This window comes from Pseudophryne corroboree, chromosome 11 (assembly GCF_028390025.1).
Source record: "Pseudophryne corroboree isolate aPseCor3 chromosome 11, aPseCor3.hap2, whole genome shotgun sequence".
Classification (NCBI taxonomy): Eukaryota; Metazoa; Chordata; class Amphibia; order Anura; family Myobatrachidae; genus Pseudophryne; species Pseudophryne corroboree.
Genome location: NC_086454.1, coordinates 189,411,466 through 189,429,798, shown reverse-complemented (window position 1 = coordinate 189,429,798; position 18,333 = coordinate 189,411,466). Strand labels below are relative to the sequence as shown.

At 47.1% G+C, this 18,333-nt stretch overlaps 1 protein-coding gene across 5 annotated transcripts in view; it reads right to left on the bottom strand.

The window, feature by feature from the left end:
- PC (pyruvate carboxylase) overlaps positions 1-18,333 on the bottom strand; it is a 1,082,342-nt gene that overhangs the window by 741,022 nt on the left and 322,987 nt on the right. For all 5 annotated transcript variants that reach the window (XM_063945165.1, XM_063945163.1, XM_063945164.1 and 2 more), the window contains 2 exons: positions 8,498-8,633; positions 7,593-7,777 (listed from right to left, as the gene is read on the bottom strand). In XM_063945165.1, coding sequence (XP_063801235.1) covers positions 7,593-7,777; positions 8,498-8,633 — 321 coding nt within the window. The remainder of the gene's footprint in view (positions 1-7,592; positions 7,778-8,497; positions 8,634-18,333) is intronic.

The window sequence follows — 18,333 nt, the reverse complement described above, 5'->3', positions numbered from 1 at the left end:
CTCCTCCCTGTCGTGTGGCCACGCGATCCCCGGAGAGCAGCGGCGGTGAGTGTGCCTGAGAAGACCGGAGCGCCTCCGCTGTAAGTACCCGGCAACCAGGGCGCGGGAGTATACAGCCTGTTTAACAGTCTACCTTTTACACATCGATCTGTTGACCCTGCATGTCTAGAATTAGTGGTAGACCTATAGTCCAGATACCAAGCACAACAACAAAACAAGTAAGCTGTGCGCTCAGTGAGTGGTGGTGTAAACGATTGTCGGCAGCAACTGGAAAAGGGAAAAGCCAATCCCTAGAGAATACAATATTGACAACAAAAACCAGGTTGCGCTTGACAATCAAAAAGTATTAAGATTTATTATATTTAAAAATGTTAACAATTCTCCCTGGAGTATAATAAAAACAATTCAATAACGTAAAATCTGCTCAATATAATACCCCTGAACCTTATTAATTAATTAATAAGTGCTTTCTATGCAAAGAATGCCCAATGCTGTTTGATAGGAACTACAGATATTTGATTGAAAAAGATTATAACATTGATGTGGAACTATGAAAATAAACTACAGATCTGTATACAGAAGAGTAAAACTCACTTGATCCGTGAAAGCAAAATCTCAAAAAAAGTCCTATATCTGTAGCAGCACGTAACGGTTCCGATGATCTTAGAGTGATAAGGAACCTTAAATGAATGAATAGCGTCCGAGTGATGCAGGGGCACAGCGGCTGACTTAAGTAACATCACTCCGGGCTCTCTCTGCCGCAATCATCACAGCGGGTAATTGTGTATTTGCACTGTCCATCTCCACACCACTCGGACACTATTCATTCATTTAAGGTTCCTTATCACTCTAAGATCATCGGAACCGTTACGTCCTGCTACAGATATAGGACTTTTTTTGAGATCTTGCTTTCACTGATCAAGTGAGTTTTACTCTTCTGTATACAGATCTGTAGTTTATTTTCATAGTTCCACATCAATGTTATAATCTCTTTTTCAATCAAATATCTGTAGTTCCTATCAAACAGCATAGAAAGCACTTATTAATTAATTAATACGGTTCAGGTGTATTATATTGAGCAGATTTTATGTTATTGAATTGTTTTTTATTATACTCCCGGGAGAATTGTTGTTAACATTTTTAAAAACAATAAATCTTCATACTTTTTGATTGTCAAGCGCAACCTGGTTTTTGTTGTCAATATCAGATACCAAGCACGGCTACCCATCTTATCTTGAGGAATAAGAGGAAGGAGGAGCAAGGAGACAGAGAGAAGAATAAGGACAAGAACAGGAGGAGACTGGAGGAATAAAGATAAGAACATGACTGTTTGGCCATGACTTGTGGGGGGCGATGCAGCAGCTGAGTCAATGTCATCGTGGGTGGACAAAGGCAGAACACCAGAGATGCAGTTCCACCCCAAGATAACCCCTGACAACGTGGCCGCAAAAGGAAGTGGTAGGGGCTGCATGCGACCCGCGAGTTTGACACCCCTGTTCTAGTGTGTACCCAGCCATAGAGAGATAAAGTGGAGAAAGTTCCAATCAGCTCCTAACTGCAATTTCAAAGGCTGTGTTTGAAAAAATAGGATTTTAATTACCTGCCGGTAAATCCTTTTCTCGTAGTCCGTAGAGGATACTGGGGTTCCATTTAGTATCATGGGGTATAGACGGGTCCACTAGGGGCCACGGGCACTTTAAGAATTTGATAGTGTGGGCTGGCTCCACCCTCCATGCACCTTCAACCAGACTCAGTCTAGGAAACTGTGCCAGAGGAGACGGACATACTTTGAGAGAAGGATAATTAAAGATGATAGCGAGATTCCGAACCAGCACACACAAAACAGAGGAAAGCGAAGCTTACCCAACTTTAAAACAGGAACAGCAACAGCTGAACCAACAATACTTAATCAAGTAACAGTGCAGGAAGAACGAAGCACCGGGCAGGCGCCCAATATCCTCTACGGACTACGAGAGAAGGATTTACCGGTAAGTAATTAAAATCCTATTTTCGCTTACGTTCTGGAGGATACTGGGGTTCCATTTTGTACCATGGGGATGTACCAAAGCTCCCAAAACAGGTGGGAGAGTGCCGAGAATCCTGCAGAACTGATTGACCAAACTGAAGGTCCAAGTATCGAACTTGTAGAACTTACCAAACGTGTTCGAACCAGACCAAGTAGCTGCTCGGCAGAGCTCTAAAGCCGAGACACCCCGGGCAGCCGCCCAGGAAGAACCCATCGACCTAGTAGAGTAAGCCTGTACAGATTTTGGAACCGGCAAACCTGCCGTGGAATTAGTATGCTGGATAGTGAACCTGATACAGCGTGCAATTGTCTGCTTTGAAGCAGGACACCCAATTTTATTGGGATTATATAGAATGAAAAACGAGTGATTCCCTGTGACGAGCTGTCCTCTTTACATATACCATCAAAGCCCTCACAACATGCAGAGACTTTGAAGTAGCAGAGGTGTCGTGACAACCGGAATCACAATAGGCTGGTTGATGTGAAACGCAGACACCACCTTAAGAAAAAATTGCTGACGAGTTCTGAGTTCAGCTCTGTCCTCATGGAAAATTAAATAGGGGCTATTGTGAGACAAAGCCCCCAGCTCCGACACACGTCTTGCTGAAGCCAAGGCCAACAGTGTAACGGTCGTCCGCGTAAGATATTTTACATCCACCTCCTGTAATGGTTCAAACCAGTCTGATTGGAGGAACTGCAGCACCAAATTGAGATCCCAAGGTGCCGTGGGAGACAAACGGAGGTTGGATGCGCAGAACCCATTTCAAAAACGTCTGGACCTTAGGGAGAGAAGACAACTGTTTCTGAAAGAAAATGGACAAGGCCGAAATCTGGACTTTTATGGAGTCCAGACGTAGGCCCACATCCACACCTGCCTGCAGAAAAAGCAGGAAACGTCCCAGGTGAAATTCCACCACAGAATAAGTTCTGCTCTCGCACCAAGAGAAGTACTAATTCCAAATACGGTGGAAATGTTTAGTTGTTACCCCCTTCCTGGCTTGGATCATAGTCGGGATAACTTTGTTAGGGATCCTTCTTTTGGCTAGAATCAGCCGTTCAACTTCCATGCCGTCAAACGTAGCCGCGTTAAGTCCTGACAGACGAACGGGACCTGCTGCAGAAGATCCTCGTGAAGAGGTAGAGGCCACGGATCTTCGCTGTGTATCTCCAGAAGGTCCGCATATCAGTATTCTTTGCCAGTCCAGAGCAATGAGTATTGCTTGAACCTTTTCCCTTTTTATTCTTTTGAGAATTCCTGGTATCAGAGGAAGTGGAGGAAACACATACACCTTCTGATAGACCCATGGAGTTGTCAGAGCATCTACCGTAACTGCCTGTGGGTCTCTCGACCTGTAACAATACCGCTTGAGCTTTTTGTTGAGATGAGAGGAAATCATGTCGATTTGTGGATATCCCCACCGACGTGTCAAGCACCTGAACACTTCCAGGTCAAGGCCCCACTCACCCGGGTGCAGGTCATGTCTGCTGAGGAAGTCTGCTTCCCAGTTGTCTACTACCGGAATGAAAACCGCTGACAACGCCATAGCGTTTTTTTCTGCCCAGAGGAGAATTCTTGACACCTCTGACATTGCTGCTCTGCTTTTCGTTCCGCCCTGTCGGTTTATGTACGTCACTGCCATCACATTGTCCGACTGTACTTGAATGGCCCGATCCAGAAACAGATAAGAGGCCTGCAGAAGGGCGTTGTACATGGCCATGAGTTCCAGAATGTTGATTGGAAGGATGACTTCCTGACTTGACCATATTCCTTGAAACTGCACCCCCTAGGTGACTGCTCCCCAACCTTGGAGGCTTGCGTCCATGGTTAACAGGATCCAGTCCTGAATTCCAAACCTCCAACCCTCAACAAGGTGAAAGTTCTGTAGCCACCACAGAAGGGAGATCCTGGCTTTTGGCGACAGACTAATTCTCTAGTGCATGTGAAGAAGCAATCCGGACCATTTGTCCAACAAAGCGAGCTGGAAGGATCTTGCGTTAAACCTTCCATATTGAAGAGCCTCGTAAGAGGCCACCATTTTCCCCAGAAGGCGAATGCATCGATACACAAATATCCGGGTTGGCTTCAGGACATCCCGAACAATCGACTGAATTACCAATGTCTTTTCAACCAGAAGGAACACTTTCTGCAACTCCGTGTCCAGTGTCAATCCCAGGAATGGGAGCCTCCGTGTTGGCTCTAGGTGAGATTTCAGAAGGTTCAGAATCCACTCGTGATCCTGGAGAAGTTTGGTTGAGAGGCCAATGCTGTCCAGCAACCTCTCCCTGGACGGCGCCTTTATCAGAAGATTGTCAAGGTACGGAATTATGTTCTCTCCCTATTTGTGGAGTAGAAACATCATCTCTGCCATCACTTTGCTGAACACCCTCGGTGCCATGGAGAGACCAAATAGCAGGGCCTGGAACTGGTAGTGACAGTACTGCAGTGCAAACCATAGATAAGCCTGATGAGGCGGCCAGATCGGAATGTGAAGGTACACATCCTTGATATCCAGGGACACTAGGAATTCCCCTTCCTCAAGACCTGAGATCACCGCTCTCAGAGACTACATCTTGAACCTGCACACTACTAAGAACGGGGTCAAGGACTTCACGTTCAACAAACAAATTCGAACAGTACCCCTTGTTGTGTAGATGAGGTGGAACTGGAACAATGTCTGTACCAATTTTTGAATGGCCTGCTGTAAAGTTATACTTGGCTCTTGTGAAGCTGGTAAGCCTGATTTGAAGAATCTGAGGTAGGAGCTCTTGGAACTCCAGTCTGTAGCTCTGGGAAATAAGATCTATTACCCAGGGATCCTGGCACGAACTTGACCAGATGTGACTGAAGAACTTTAGTCGGGCTCCCACCTGACAGTCCTCCATGGCTCGCGGTCCACCGTCATGCTGAAGGCTTTGAGAAGGCAGAGCCTGAGCTCTGTTCCCGAGCACCTGCAGTTACTGGTTTGTGTGGTTTACCTCTTGTGCCTCTGGAAGCCGTAGAAGCACCTCTGGATTTGCCCTTAAACTTGGCTGTCCGAAAGGACTAAAATTTGAAGTTGAATAAGCTTTCCTGGCTGGGGGAAGGGGGGGGGGGGCTGCGGAAGAAAGATACGTAGACTTACCCGCAGTAGCTTTGGAGATCCATTTGTCTAGCTAGTCTCCAAACAAGGCCTCTGCTGTGAATGGTAGGCCTTCCATGCCTTTCCTGGAGTCCGCATCAGTAGTCCACTGGCGTAGCCACAAGCCCCTGCGTGCTGACACAGCCAGAGCGGTGGTGCGTGCATTAAGCAAACCAATCTCTTTTATGGCTTCCACCATAGAGTTCGCAGAGTCCTGTATATGCTGCAGGGGTAAAACAACATCCCCCCTAGATAAGGAATCTAACCCCTCAATTAGGTTACCTGACCATTTAGCAATGGCTTTTGTGATCCACACACATGCAATAGTGGGTATCTGGGCCACCTCAGCAGCTGTGTACAATGATTTGAGTGTAGTCTCAATTTTACGATCAGCCGTATCTTTTAGGGAAGCTGCGCCACCACAGGCAGTACAATTTTTCTTGCCTTCCTAGAGACTGATGCGTCCACTATCGGTGGATTTTCCCATATTTTCATAACCTCCAGAGGAAAAGGAAAGGATGAGAGTAACCTTTTAGGGATTTGAAATTTCTTATTAGGATTAACCCATGGTTCTTCATACAGGGTATTCAATTCCTTTGACGCAGGAAAAGTGACTGAGGACTTCTTTTACATTAAGATAAGATTCCTCACACTCCTCTGCACCTTATCAGGAATTTGCAGAACATCTCTGATAGCCTCTAAGAGCCTCTTATTCAATGTGACAGAGTAGCATCCCCCCCTTCCAAATCCACCTCGCCCTCCTCCATGTCCGACCCGTCAGTGTCAGAGACAGACTGCAGGATATGGGCCAGAGACAAATGGGAGGGGATTGAGACGCTGGTTTGGGGACTGAATCTCTACTCAAACTCATCCACAGTCTGTCTTAAGTATTGTGTGTCTTTCTCATTGCGGGATAGTTTTGTATAAATATTTGTGATCATTCCCTTAATGGAATTAACTCATTCCGGTTCAGCCCCGCTATTCAGGGAAGGTGCACTGCCCTGAGTACCCAGTAGTGAGCCCCCTGGTGAAGAGGAACACTCCGCTGTACAAGAAACACACTCTTTGCCTGACATAATGTAAATGTGACAACACACACACACACACACACACACACACACACACACAGGAAAAGGATGAGCACAATGAATCCACAAAGAGCCCTTTAGGGAGAGACAGAGTTATTTGGAGCCAGCCCCCACCGTGCCCTTATCGCTAATGCCTAGCTTAGCCAGGTCGCAGACTAAGTACCCTGATAGGGGACTTAGTACACTAATAATCTCTCCTCCCCCTGCTACCGCCGAGGTAATTTGGAGTCACTCCGGAGGGGCTTGCGAATAGTTTCCTCAGGAGCTCAGTGTCCTATCAGCGGGGAACAGGACCACTAACCCTTCAAAAGGTTGGGCCACATATAAAATAAATGCAGAAAATTCTTCAGGAGCTCTCCAAAGTATGACAGGCTCCTTCGGGCACATTTTCTAAACGGAGTCTGGTAGAAGGGGCATAGAGGGAGTAGCCAGCCCACACTATCAAATTCTTAAAGTGGCCATGGCTCCTAGTGGACCTGTCTATACCCCATGGTACTAAATGGAACCCCAGTATCCTCTAGGACGCAAGAGAAAATGAAATGAGCCGATTGGTTGGTAGTTTATATTTGAACACTTTATTACTCTCCAAGGCTTAGGATATCTGCGCCACTGTAACAGTAAACTGCTGTGGGGTATACAAGTCAGTGAATCACCTTTTCAAATAAGGACGTTCCTAGTACAGACAGCTAAGACTTTGCGTAATGCTAAGCCTTGTCCTCTATGCAGTACGTAGAAACCTTTTTCCCCAAAAGACCATTCACCCACAGGAGTGTAGTTTGTTCAGCACCTCCTTACTCTATGTTTTCTCCTAGACAGGCTTCCTGTAGTTAGCCTGGGAGAAAGGTAGTCTGACAGGTCAACTCTGATCTGGATACTCCTCTTCACGCCAAAGTTCAAATACCATGCTGTATGAAGCCTGTCTGACAGAGTGTAGCATAATAACAGGACTGCAAGCAAAAAATCCTGCACTAGAAGGAGCTACAAGGGGGTAAATTCGCCGTCACAACGGAATCTCGCATCTCCCTTACCCGCAAGATGTTCGTGAGTAATTGGATTCCCCCTAATTATTGTCCTCTGCAGCTGTGGGAGACCGGGGAGTGACATCTGTATCACTGCAGAGGTACTTTCCAAACTCCCTGTATTAAATATGAAACTATGCCAGCATATAGAAACCGAACATCTTATTTGGTTTCACTGCAAACTGCAATGCCTTTTGCAATGTAAAAAGACTTTAAGCCATGCAGGAGTGTAAGGAGCCCTTTTATATACATAACAGAATTAAGATGCAATCTTGTGGCTGGTATCTACCCATCAGTCTACTAGAATGTAATTTGTTACTGTAGCTGGTAAACTGCTTACCTTGGCAACCTTTATTATGTCAGGTATGTTTAGGTAGGCCTGGACTGGAGGCAATCCCTTTCCTATAAGATAGGCCTCATCTGCCTTCTGCCTGTGAATCTGACCAGTGTCCTGCTCGGAGTAGACTGCAACTGTCCTTATTCCCAGTTCAGTGCATGCTCTGAACACTCTTGTTGCAATCTCACCTGTACAGAGAAGAAACAAACACTGGAGAATAACCAATCATGGTTTGATAAAACATATATGGAACATAAAGTACTTCTGCAATGTGTGTGCTTAAGCCGGGTACACACTGGGCCGATATTGGCCAGATATGTCATTTTGGGCTGATTCGGAATGGCATATCGGGCATCTTACTCAGTGTATATGGAAGATATGCAGGTGCCTGTAGTCACTAGATGACGTGCAGCACATTAAACCTACTGATAAAGCTAGCAACCACAGCATGTGTAAAGAAGGAAGGAGCAATAGGTCGCTACGACCTTCATTACATCGTTCCATATATACCCAAGATCTGACACAGTATGTCGGCCCAGCACATCGTCTCAGTGTGTGCCCAGCTTTAGATCCATGTAGGACTAATGGATTGTTAGTAATAACTTAAATATCCAAATTAAAGTAAAGCACTAGTAAAAGCTAACATTCATGCCAGTTGTAGTAAATGACTACAAACTAAAGATTGGAAACACTAAATAAAATAATGGTACAAGTTACTGTATTTTTTTTTTTTTTTAAATATTATTTCACCAAGCAACCAACCCCTCTCCCCTATTGGAAGAACTGAAAAATATGAATTCACTAATATGAATTGCAGTATTAACATAATATCTGTAATGGTAATATAAAGTGTCAGAGTTAAATCCAACTGTAGCAACACAATTCTTTACTCCTGGTTATTACTGTACCTCTGTTGGCAACCAGCACCTTCTTGATGGGTTTGTACTCCACACGTTGTGTACTCTGGAAAGCCACATTGAGTAGAGAGATGCGCTTAACACCCAGAAAGCTTAGGCCTCCTTTCACAATACGGATCTGCGACATCTGAAGAGGACAACACCACAGTGTTACAGTACTGTTACAAATCACAACTCCGTTATCCCTAGCCAGAAGGAACAAAGTCTTCTGTTATGTTGCATGTGCTCCGTCTCCAAGTACTCTTCAAGCACTGGTGACATCCGAGACACATTATTAAATGCAAAAGAAGAAAAAAAGGTGACCATGACACACAGATTTCATATTCAATTACACTTGGCACCTAATGACAGCTGTAGTCACTGGTTACACGCGGATAATTTTTTTCCTTTGCAAGCAATTATCACCAAGAGGTCTACGAAGACATGGCACATTTGTTTGATTTGCATTACATACAGTATGATCCAGCATATTAACAGCCAGCTCCTAGAGTCACAAGCTCAACTGAGCTGTATAAATATTACGCCAGACACCCAGTTCAAATAAAAAAAATTCAATTCTAACTGCATTCAAACATCAAAATATATACTTTCTTTAATGTGTCTAAAATAGTGTAGTACATGCTAGATACAGTATGTATGTTAATAACTGGTACACGTCATGCACAATCAGTAAGTGAGAGCTTCCCCCTCTTTGCTTGTCACTTTTCATGTTCTCCACAGAAGTGGATAATTGGAAGAAAAGGAGAAGTAATAAAAGGAAAATTAATTCCCAAGGTGCTTAAATAGCTGCCTGCAAAATAAATAAATGAAAGAAAATAAAAAATCTAAAAATGTTGGTTTGCGTTTAAACAGGTCTTGATGTGGGTAACATTGCCTTATCTCAGGGTGGGACCTGGCCATCTAAAAGCAAGTTCTTGCTTCACTACCATTCTTATCGTCTTCCAACAAATTTTAGCAAGCGCCAATCAATTGGCATTCCAACCCTCCTCCACCACACAAATACACCCTAATAAAGAATAAATGTATCTGCCAAAATGTAAAACAATGTGTATTCATATTTTGTACATTCCTTAAGCTCCATGCACACTAAACAAGCCCCCACCTACGCAGATATTTGCTGTGGCGGATACCTGGTGGGTTGTTGGCATCGGTAAGTGCATACACACTTGCCGATGCCAGCGGGTGAAGGGAGTAACGGTGGGGGGCGACAGGGGGAATGACGGCCATGCTGCAGCATGGCTGTTTTTAATGAGGACCTCCCTTGTCTGTACATGGTCAGACGAGGGAGGGGGACGATAACGATGCGCGGGAGCGCGCATTGTTTACGATATTGAGCATACCCACTAGGTCAGGCTTGTCCAACCCGCGGCCCGCGGGCCGCATGCGGCCCAAGTCGGCTAGTAATGCGGCCCAGGAGCAGCGCTGCAGCAGAGGTTTTTTTTTTTTTTCCCGAGTACGGACACCACATGTGAGGCTGAGCCGGCCCCAGCAGGCTGTCAGCACATCCTGATTGGATTGCTGCTGCTGGGACCAGCACCAGCTCACGCCCTCTCCGCTGTCAGTCACAATGTAGCCCTCCTCCGCTGCATAGCGGCACACGTGACTGAGCAGCGCGAGAGTAGAGGAGCCCAGCGGAGAAGTTGGTTGTACAAGAACACGTGGAGCGGCGGACGGAGACGGAGGCAGCGCTGCAGGAGCGGTAAGTATGTGTCTGTGCGTGTGTGTGTTTTTTTTTTACAGCTACAAGGGGCACAGTACAAGGGCGCAGCTACAAGGGGCACAGTACAAGGGGGCAGCTACAGGGCCACAACTACAAGGGGGCAGCTACAAGGGGCACAGTACAAGGGGGCAGCTACAGGGCCACAACTACAAGGGGCACAGTACAAGGGGGCAGCTACAAGGGGCACAGTACAAGGGGGCAGCTACAGGGCCACAACTACAAGGGGCACAACTACAAGGGGCACAGTACGAGGGGCACAGCTACAGGGGCACAACTACAAGGGGCGCAGCTATAGTGGCACAGCTACAAGGGGCGCAGCTACAGGGGCACAACTACAAGGGACGCAGCTACAGGGGCACAGCTACAAGGGGCACAGTACAAGGGGCGCAGCTACAGGGGCACAACTACAAGGGGCACAGTACAAGGGGGCAGCTACAGGGCCACAACTACAAGGGGCACAGTACAAGGGGGCAGCTACAAGGGGCACAGTACAAGGGGGCAGCTACAGGGCCACAACTACAAGGGGCACAGTACAAGGGGCACAGCTACAGGGGCACAATTACAAGGGGCGCAGCTATAGTGGCACAGCTACAAGGGGCGCAGCTACAGGGGCACAACTACAAGGGACGCAGCTACAAGGGGCACAGTACAAGGGGCGCAGATACAGGGGCACAACTACAAGGGGCACAGTACAAGGGGGCAGCTACAAGGGGCACAGTACAAGGGGGCAGCTACAGGGGCACAACTACAAGGGGCACAGCTACAGGGGCACAGCTACAGGGGCACAACTACAATGGGGCACAGTACAAGGTGGCAGCTACAAGGGGCACAGTACAAGGGGGCAGCTACAAGGGGCACAGTACAAGGGGGCAGCTACAGGGGCACAACTACAAGGGGCGCAGTATAAGGGGGCAGCTACAAGGGGCACAGTACAAGGGGGCAGCTACAAGGGGCACAGTACAAGGGGGCAGCTACAAGGGGCACAGTACAAGGGGGCAGCTACAAGGGGCACAGTACAAGGGGGCAGCTACAGGGGCACAACTACAAGGGACGCAGCTACAGGGGCACAGTACAAGGGGCGCAGCTACAGGGGCACAACTACAAGGGGCACAACTACAAGGGGCACAGTACAAGGGGCGCAGCTACAGGGGCACAACTACAAGGGGCACAGTACAAGGGGCGCAGCTACAGGGGCACAACTACAAGGGGCGCAGCTATAGTGGCACAGCTACAAGGGGGCAGCTACAGGGGCACAACTACAAGGGGCGCAGCTATAGTGGCACAGCTACAAGGGGCGCAGCTACAGGGGCACAACTACAAGGGACGCAGCTACAGGGGCAAAGCTACAAGTAAGTTTAATATGTTAACTATGTTTTCTATGGTTTTTTTGGACGATCAGGTATCGTTACTGTTATTTTATTTTATGTGCGGCCCAAACCAAATTTTCATCTTCTAATGTGGCCCAGGGAAGGTGAAAGGTTGGACACCCCTGCACTAGGTGATATTGTAAATGATATCGCTCATTAAGCCCAAAATGAGCGATATAGTTCACAATATCTTCTAGTGTGTATGGGCCTTTAGAGGTCATGTTTTTAGAACATCAAAGAAAAGTCACAAATAAGAGCACAGACACACAGCATACAACATAATGAAGGCAGCCAACAATCCACAAAATGGCTGCAGCATGCATTATGTTCCCTGTCAGAATTGTGTTTCTAAACTTTACGGATTGCTAGTGTAATTATTTAGGATCAGTTTAAAGGGAGGAGCAGAGGCAGGAGGTTGCTGGGCGCTCAGAGTGTGTGGGAGTCCAACGTGCACCATTGACACTAAATATATATGTATTTTTTATCAGCACTTCATTTTATTGTATAGATTGCTACAATATTTGACCAGCATATGCAGTGTCACCTTGGTACACCAAGCAACCCCCCCCCCCCTCCACACACACACACCACACCTTCTTACTACTGCCCTGTCCTCTCCACTCCCCCCCCCACCCCCCATATATACTAATACCTTCCTGGTGCAGAGCGATTCAGGCATGTTTTGTTGCTTGCTGTAATGGGAGCCATTGGAAGGGCAGCACCTACGCTCCTACTGCACATGCATGCTTGTTGCAAATAGACACCTTACTAGATTATATAGATCCTCAGTATTCCCTTATTGTACTTTTTGGGATGCCTTGCTTTCCTTCTCTACAGAGTATTTTTTGTTTCTGTATGTGGTCTGTGTTTCCCCGTATACCTTTTTGCTTTCTTCTGTATGGTCACACATTTTTAGTTGCATGTAATGCTGTGAGGTCATTGGATGACTTTCAGGAGCGTCTGAGATGGAATGTGATGAGTAAGTACGGGAAAGAACAGAAGTGTTTGGAGACTGTAGATGTGTGCTATGCCAGAACTCTCTGGAAGTGACATCACTGGCACACGCAAGTGGGGACAGAGATCATACCAACTGACATTAACTGCTAACGTTATACCCTGTTAGATTTGTCTTATCAAAATAAGAATTTTTGGATTGTAACCAGAAATAATAATAATAATAATAATAATAATAATAATAATAATAATACTACAGATTGGAGTAGACCACCCTTAAAAATACACAAAGAAAGCTCAAAATTACCCAAGGTATGATCTAAGTATTAAAAAGAGACTGATAAGACAAGAAGCAAAGAGAAATCTAGAAATGAATGTTCTAGAAGTCTTGAATCAAAACAGGCAGGTTGCTTGCAAATTTTGCTGCAGAAAAATAGCTATTTGATACTTAGGGCCATATGCAATTGCGGTCAAATTGCCGCAAATGTCGAAAAACGGGGCATTTTCGACACAAAAAAAATGATTCGACAATGCAATACAGTACTTTTCGACCGGAATTCCAGACGGAATTCGACCGCAATTGCATATACCCAGGGGTTAAAGTGGGCCGGAACGGGGCGGAACTGCGTTCCGTCACTTGTGTATGGAGGCGGAACGCGTTCCGCCTCCGCCAGCCCACCTTGCCCGATCTCCGCAGCTAACTGTACAGGCAGCTCTGCGGCTGCCTGGTGTAGTTTGCAATCCCAGTGTGTGCAGCCCGGCCCGCCCCATAGCAATAGATGTTGCTTGGGTAGGCGGGCGCACTACAGGAACATGGCCCACCTCCCCCTTTCAGTGGCATGATGGGAATAAGACGCGATAACGTCACGGAGCGACATCTCGTCTTATTCCCGTGGCGCGCAGCTGTGCAGAGGAGCGGGGCAGACAGACATGAGGACCGCGCTGTGCTGCATGCAGTTTAAGAGCGGGCATGCAGACAGCAGTGCCTGCACAGCCTCTACCTCTTCATTCGGTTCCTCCTCCGTGACGGGACCCTCTCCCTCTGCTCTGGCTGTGGAGCATACATCAGCAAGCAAGTGAGTGGGCAAGTTTATGAGTTTATGAGTGATATTCTGAGGTTGGGGAGTTGTTAGTGAATGAAGGGTGGGGAATGGGTGTAGCTGGGATCCTATTAGTTAATGTGGGGTGTCTGTGCTACTAGGGGTGTTATTAATAAATAAGGAGTGTGGGTGTTAGTGCTGCTGGGGATGTTATTAGTAGAGATGAGCGGGTTCGGTTTCTTTGAATCCGAACCCGCACGAACTTCACTTTTTTTTTCACGGGTCCGAGCGACTCGGATCTTCCCGCCTTGCTCGGTTAACCCGAGCGCGCCCGAACGTCATCATGACGCTGTCGGATTCTCGCGAGACTCGGATTCTATATAAGGAGCCGCGCGTCGCCGCCATTTTCACACGTGCATTGAGATTGATAGGGAGAGGACGTGGCTGGCGTCCTCTCCATTTAGATTAGATTTAGAAGAGAGAGAGAGAGAGAGATTGCTGTGATACTGTAGATTAGAAGAGAGTGCAGACAGAGTTTAGTGACTGACGACCACAGTGACCAGTGACCACCAGACAGAGTGCAGTTGTTTGTTTTATTTAATATATCCGTTCTCTGCCTGAAAAAAACGATACACAGTCACACAGTGACTCAGTCTGTGTGCACTGCTCAGCCCAGTGTGCTGCACATCAATGTATTGTATATAAAGCTTATAATTGTGGGGGAGACTGGGGAGCACTGCAGGTTGTTATAGCAGGAGCCAGGAGTACATGATAAATATTATATTAAAATTAAACAGTGCACACTTTTGCTGCAGGAGTGCCACTGCCAGTGTGACTAGTGGTGACCAGTGCCTGACCACCAGTATATTAGTAGTATTGTATACTATCTCTTTATCAACCAGTCTATATTAGCAGCAGACACAGTACAGTGCGGTAGTTCACGGCTGTGGCTACCTCTGTGTCGGCACTCGGCAGGCAGTCCGTCCATCCATAATTGTATTATAATATATACCACCTAACCGTGTTTTTTTTTTCATTCTTTATACCGTCGTCATACTAGTTGTTACGAGTATACTACTATCTCTTTATCAACCAGTGTACAGTGCGGTAGTTCACGGCTGTGGCTACCTCTGTGTCGGCACTCGGCAGGCAGTCCGTCCAACCATAATTGTATTATAATATATACCACCTAACCGTGTTTTTTTTTTCATTCTTTATACCGTGGTCATACTAGTTGTTACGAGTATACTACTATCTCTTTATCAACCAGTGTACAGTGCGGTAGTTCACGGCTGTGGCTACCTCTGTGTCGGCACTCGGCAGGCAGTCCGTCCATCCATAATTGTATTATAATATATACCACCTAACCGTGGTTTTTTTTTCATTCTTTATACCGTCGTCATACTAGTTGTTACGAGTATACTACTATCTCTTTATCAACCAGTGTACAGTGCGGTAGTTCACGGCTGTGGCTACCTCTGTGTCGGCACTCGGCAGGCAGTCCGTCCAACCATAATTGTATTATAATATATACCACCTAACCGTGGTTTTTTTTTCATTCTTTATACCGTCGTCATACTAGTTGTTACGAGTATACTACTATCTCTTTATCAACCAGTGTACAGTGCGGTAGTTCACGGCTGTGGCTACCTCTGTGTCGGCACTCGGCAGGCAGTCCGTCCATCCATAATTGTATTATATACCACCTAACCGTGGTTTTTTTATACCACCTAACCGTGGCAGTCCGTCCATAATTGTATACTAGTATCCAATCCATCCATCTCCATTGTTTACCTGAGGTGCCTTTTAGTTCTGCCTATAAAATATGGAGAACAAAAAAGTTGAGGTTCCAAAATTAGGGAAAGATCAAGATCCACTTCCACCTCGTGCTGAAGCTGCTGCCACTAGTCATGGCCGAGACGATGAAATGCCAGCAACGTCGTCTGCCAAGGCCGATGCCCAATGTCATAGTACAGAGCATGTCAAATCCAAAACACCAAATATCAGAAAAAAAAGGACTCCAAAACCTAAAATAAAATTGTCGGAGGAGAAGCGTAAACTTGCCAATATGCCATTTACCACACGGAGTGGCAAGGAACGGCTGAGGCCCTGGCCTATGTTCATGGCTAGTGGTTCAGCTTCACATGAGGATGGAAGCACTCAGCCTCTCGCTAGAAAACTGAAAAGACTCAAGCTGGCAAAAGCACCGCAAAGAACTGTGCGTTCTTTGAAATCCCAAATCCACAAGGAGAGTCCAATTGTGTCGGTTGCGATGCCTGACCTTCCCAACACTGGACGTGAAGAGCATGCGCCTTCCACCATTTGCACGCCCCCTGCAAGTGCTGGAAGGAGCACCCGCAGTCCAGTTCCTGATAGTCAGATTGAAGATGTCAGTGTTGAAGTACACCAGGATGAGGAGGATATGGGTGTTGCTGGCGCTGGGGAGGAAATTGACCAGGAGGATTCTGATGGTGAGGTGGTTTGTTTAAGTCAGGCACCCGGGGAGACACCTGTTGTCCGTGGGAGGAATATGGCCGTTGACATGCCAGGAGAAAATACCAAAAAAATCAGCTCTTCGGTGTGGAGGTATTTCACCAGAAATGCGGACAACAGGTGTCAAGCCGTGTGTTCCCTTTGTCAAGCTGTAATAAGTAGGGGTAAGGACGTTAACCACCTCGGAACATCCTCCCTTATACGTCACCTGCAGCGCATTCATAATAAGTCAGTGACAAGTTCAAAAACTTTGGGTGACAGCGGAAGCAGTCCACTGACCAGTAAATCCCTTCCTCTTGTAACCAAGCTCACGCAAACCACCCCACCAACTCCCTCAGTGTCAATTTCCTCCTTCCCCAGGAATGCCAATAGTCCTGCAGGCCATGTCACTGGCAAGTCTGACGAGTCCTCTCCTGCCTGGGATTCCTCCGATGCATCCTTGCGTGTAACGCCTACTGCTGCTGGCGCTGCTGTTGTTGCCGCTGGGAGTCGATGGTCATCCCAGAGGGGAAGTCGTAAGCCCACTTGTACTACTTCCAGTAAGCAATTGACTGTTCAACAGTCCTTTGCGAGGAAGATGAAATATCACAGCAGTCATCCTACTGCAAAGCGGATAACTGAGTCCTTGACAACTATGTTGGTGTTAGACGTGCGTCCGGTATCCGCCGTTAGTTCACAAGGAACTAGACAATTTATTGAGGTAGTGTGCCCCCGTTACCAAATACCATCTAGGTTCCACTTCTCTAGGCAGGCGATACCGAGAATGTACACGGACGTCAGAAAAAGACTCACCAGTGTCCTAAAAAATGCAGTTGTACCCAATGTCCACTTAACCACGGACATGTGGACAAGTGGAGCAGGGCAGGGTCAGGACTATATGACTGTGACAGCCCACTGGGTAGATGTATGGACTCCCGCCGCAAGAACAGCAGCGGCGGCACCAGTAGCAGCATCTCGCAAACGCCAACTCTTTCCTAGGCAGGCTACGCTTTGTATCACCGCTTTCCAGAATACGCACACAGCTGAAAACCTCTTACGGCAACTGAGGAAGATCATCGCGGAATGGCTTACCCCAATTGGACTCTCCTGTGGATTTGTGGCATCGGACAACGCCAGCAATATTGTGTGTGCATTAAATATGGGCAAATTCCAGCACGTCCCATGTTTTGCACATACCTTGAATTTGGTGGTGCAGAATTTTTTAAAAAACGACAGGGGCGTGCAAGAGATGCTGTCGGTGGCCAGAAAAATTGCGGGACACTTTCGGCGTACAGGCACCACGTACAGAAGACTGGAGCACCACCAAAAACTACTGAACCTGCCCTGCCATCATCTGAAGCAAGAAGTGGTAACGAGGTGGAATTCAACCCTCTATATGCTTCAGAGGTTGGAGGAGCAGCAAAAGGCCATTCAAGCCTATACAATTGAGCACGATATAGGAGATGGAATGCACCTGTCTCAAGTGCAGTGGAGAATGATTTCAACGTTGTGCAAGGTTCTGATGCCCTTTGAACTTGCCACACGTGAAGTCAGTTCAGACACTGCCAGCCTGAGTCAGGTCATTCCCCTCATCAGGCTTTTGCAGAAGAAGCTGGAGGCATTGAAGAAGGAGCTAAAAGGGAGCGATTCCGCTAGGCATGTGGGACTTGTGGATGCAGCCCTTAATTCGCTTAACAAGGATTCACGGGTGGTCAATCTGTTGAAATCAGAGCACTACATTTTGGCCACCGTGCTCGATCCTAGATTTAAAGCCTACCTTGGATCTCTCTTTCCGGCAGACACAAGTCTGCTGGGGTTGAAAGACCTGCTGGTGACAAAATTGTCAAGTCAAGCGGAACGCGACCTGTCAACATCTCCTCCTTCACATTCTCCCGCAACTGGGGGTGCGAGGAAAAGGCTCAGAATTCCGAGCCCACCCGCTGGCGGTGATGCAGGGCAGTCTGGAGCGACTGCTGATGCTGACATCTGGTCCGGACTGAAGGACCTGACAACGATTACGGACATGTCGTCTACTGTCACTGCATATGATTCTCTCAACATTGATAGAATGGTGGAGGATTATATGAGTGACCGCATCCAAGTAGGCACGTCACACAGTCCGTACTTATACTGGCAGGAAAAAGAGGCAATTTGGAGGCCCTTGCACAAACTGGCTTTATTCTACCTAAGTTGCCCTCCCACAAGTGTGTACTCCGAAAGAGTGTTTAGTGCCGCCGCTCACCTTGTCAGCAATCGGCGTACGAGGTTACATCC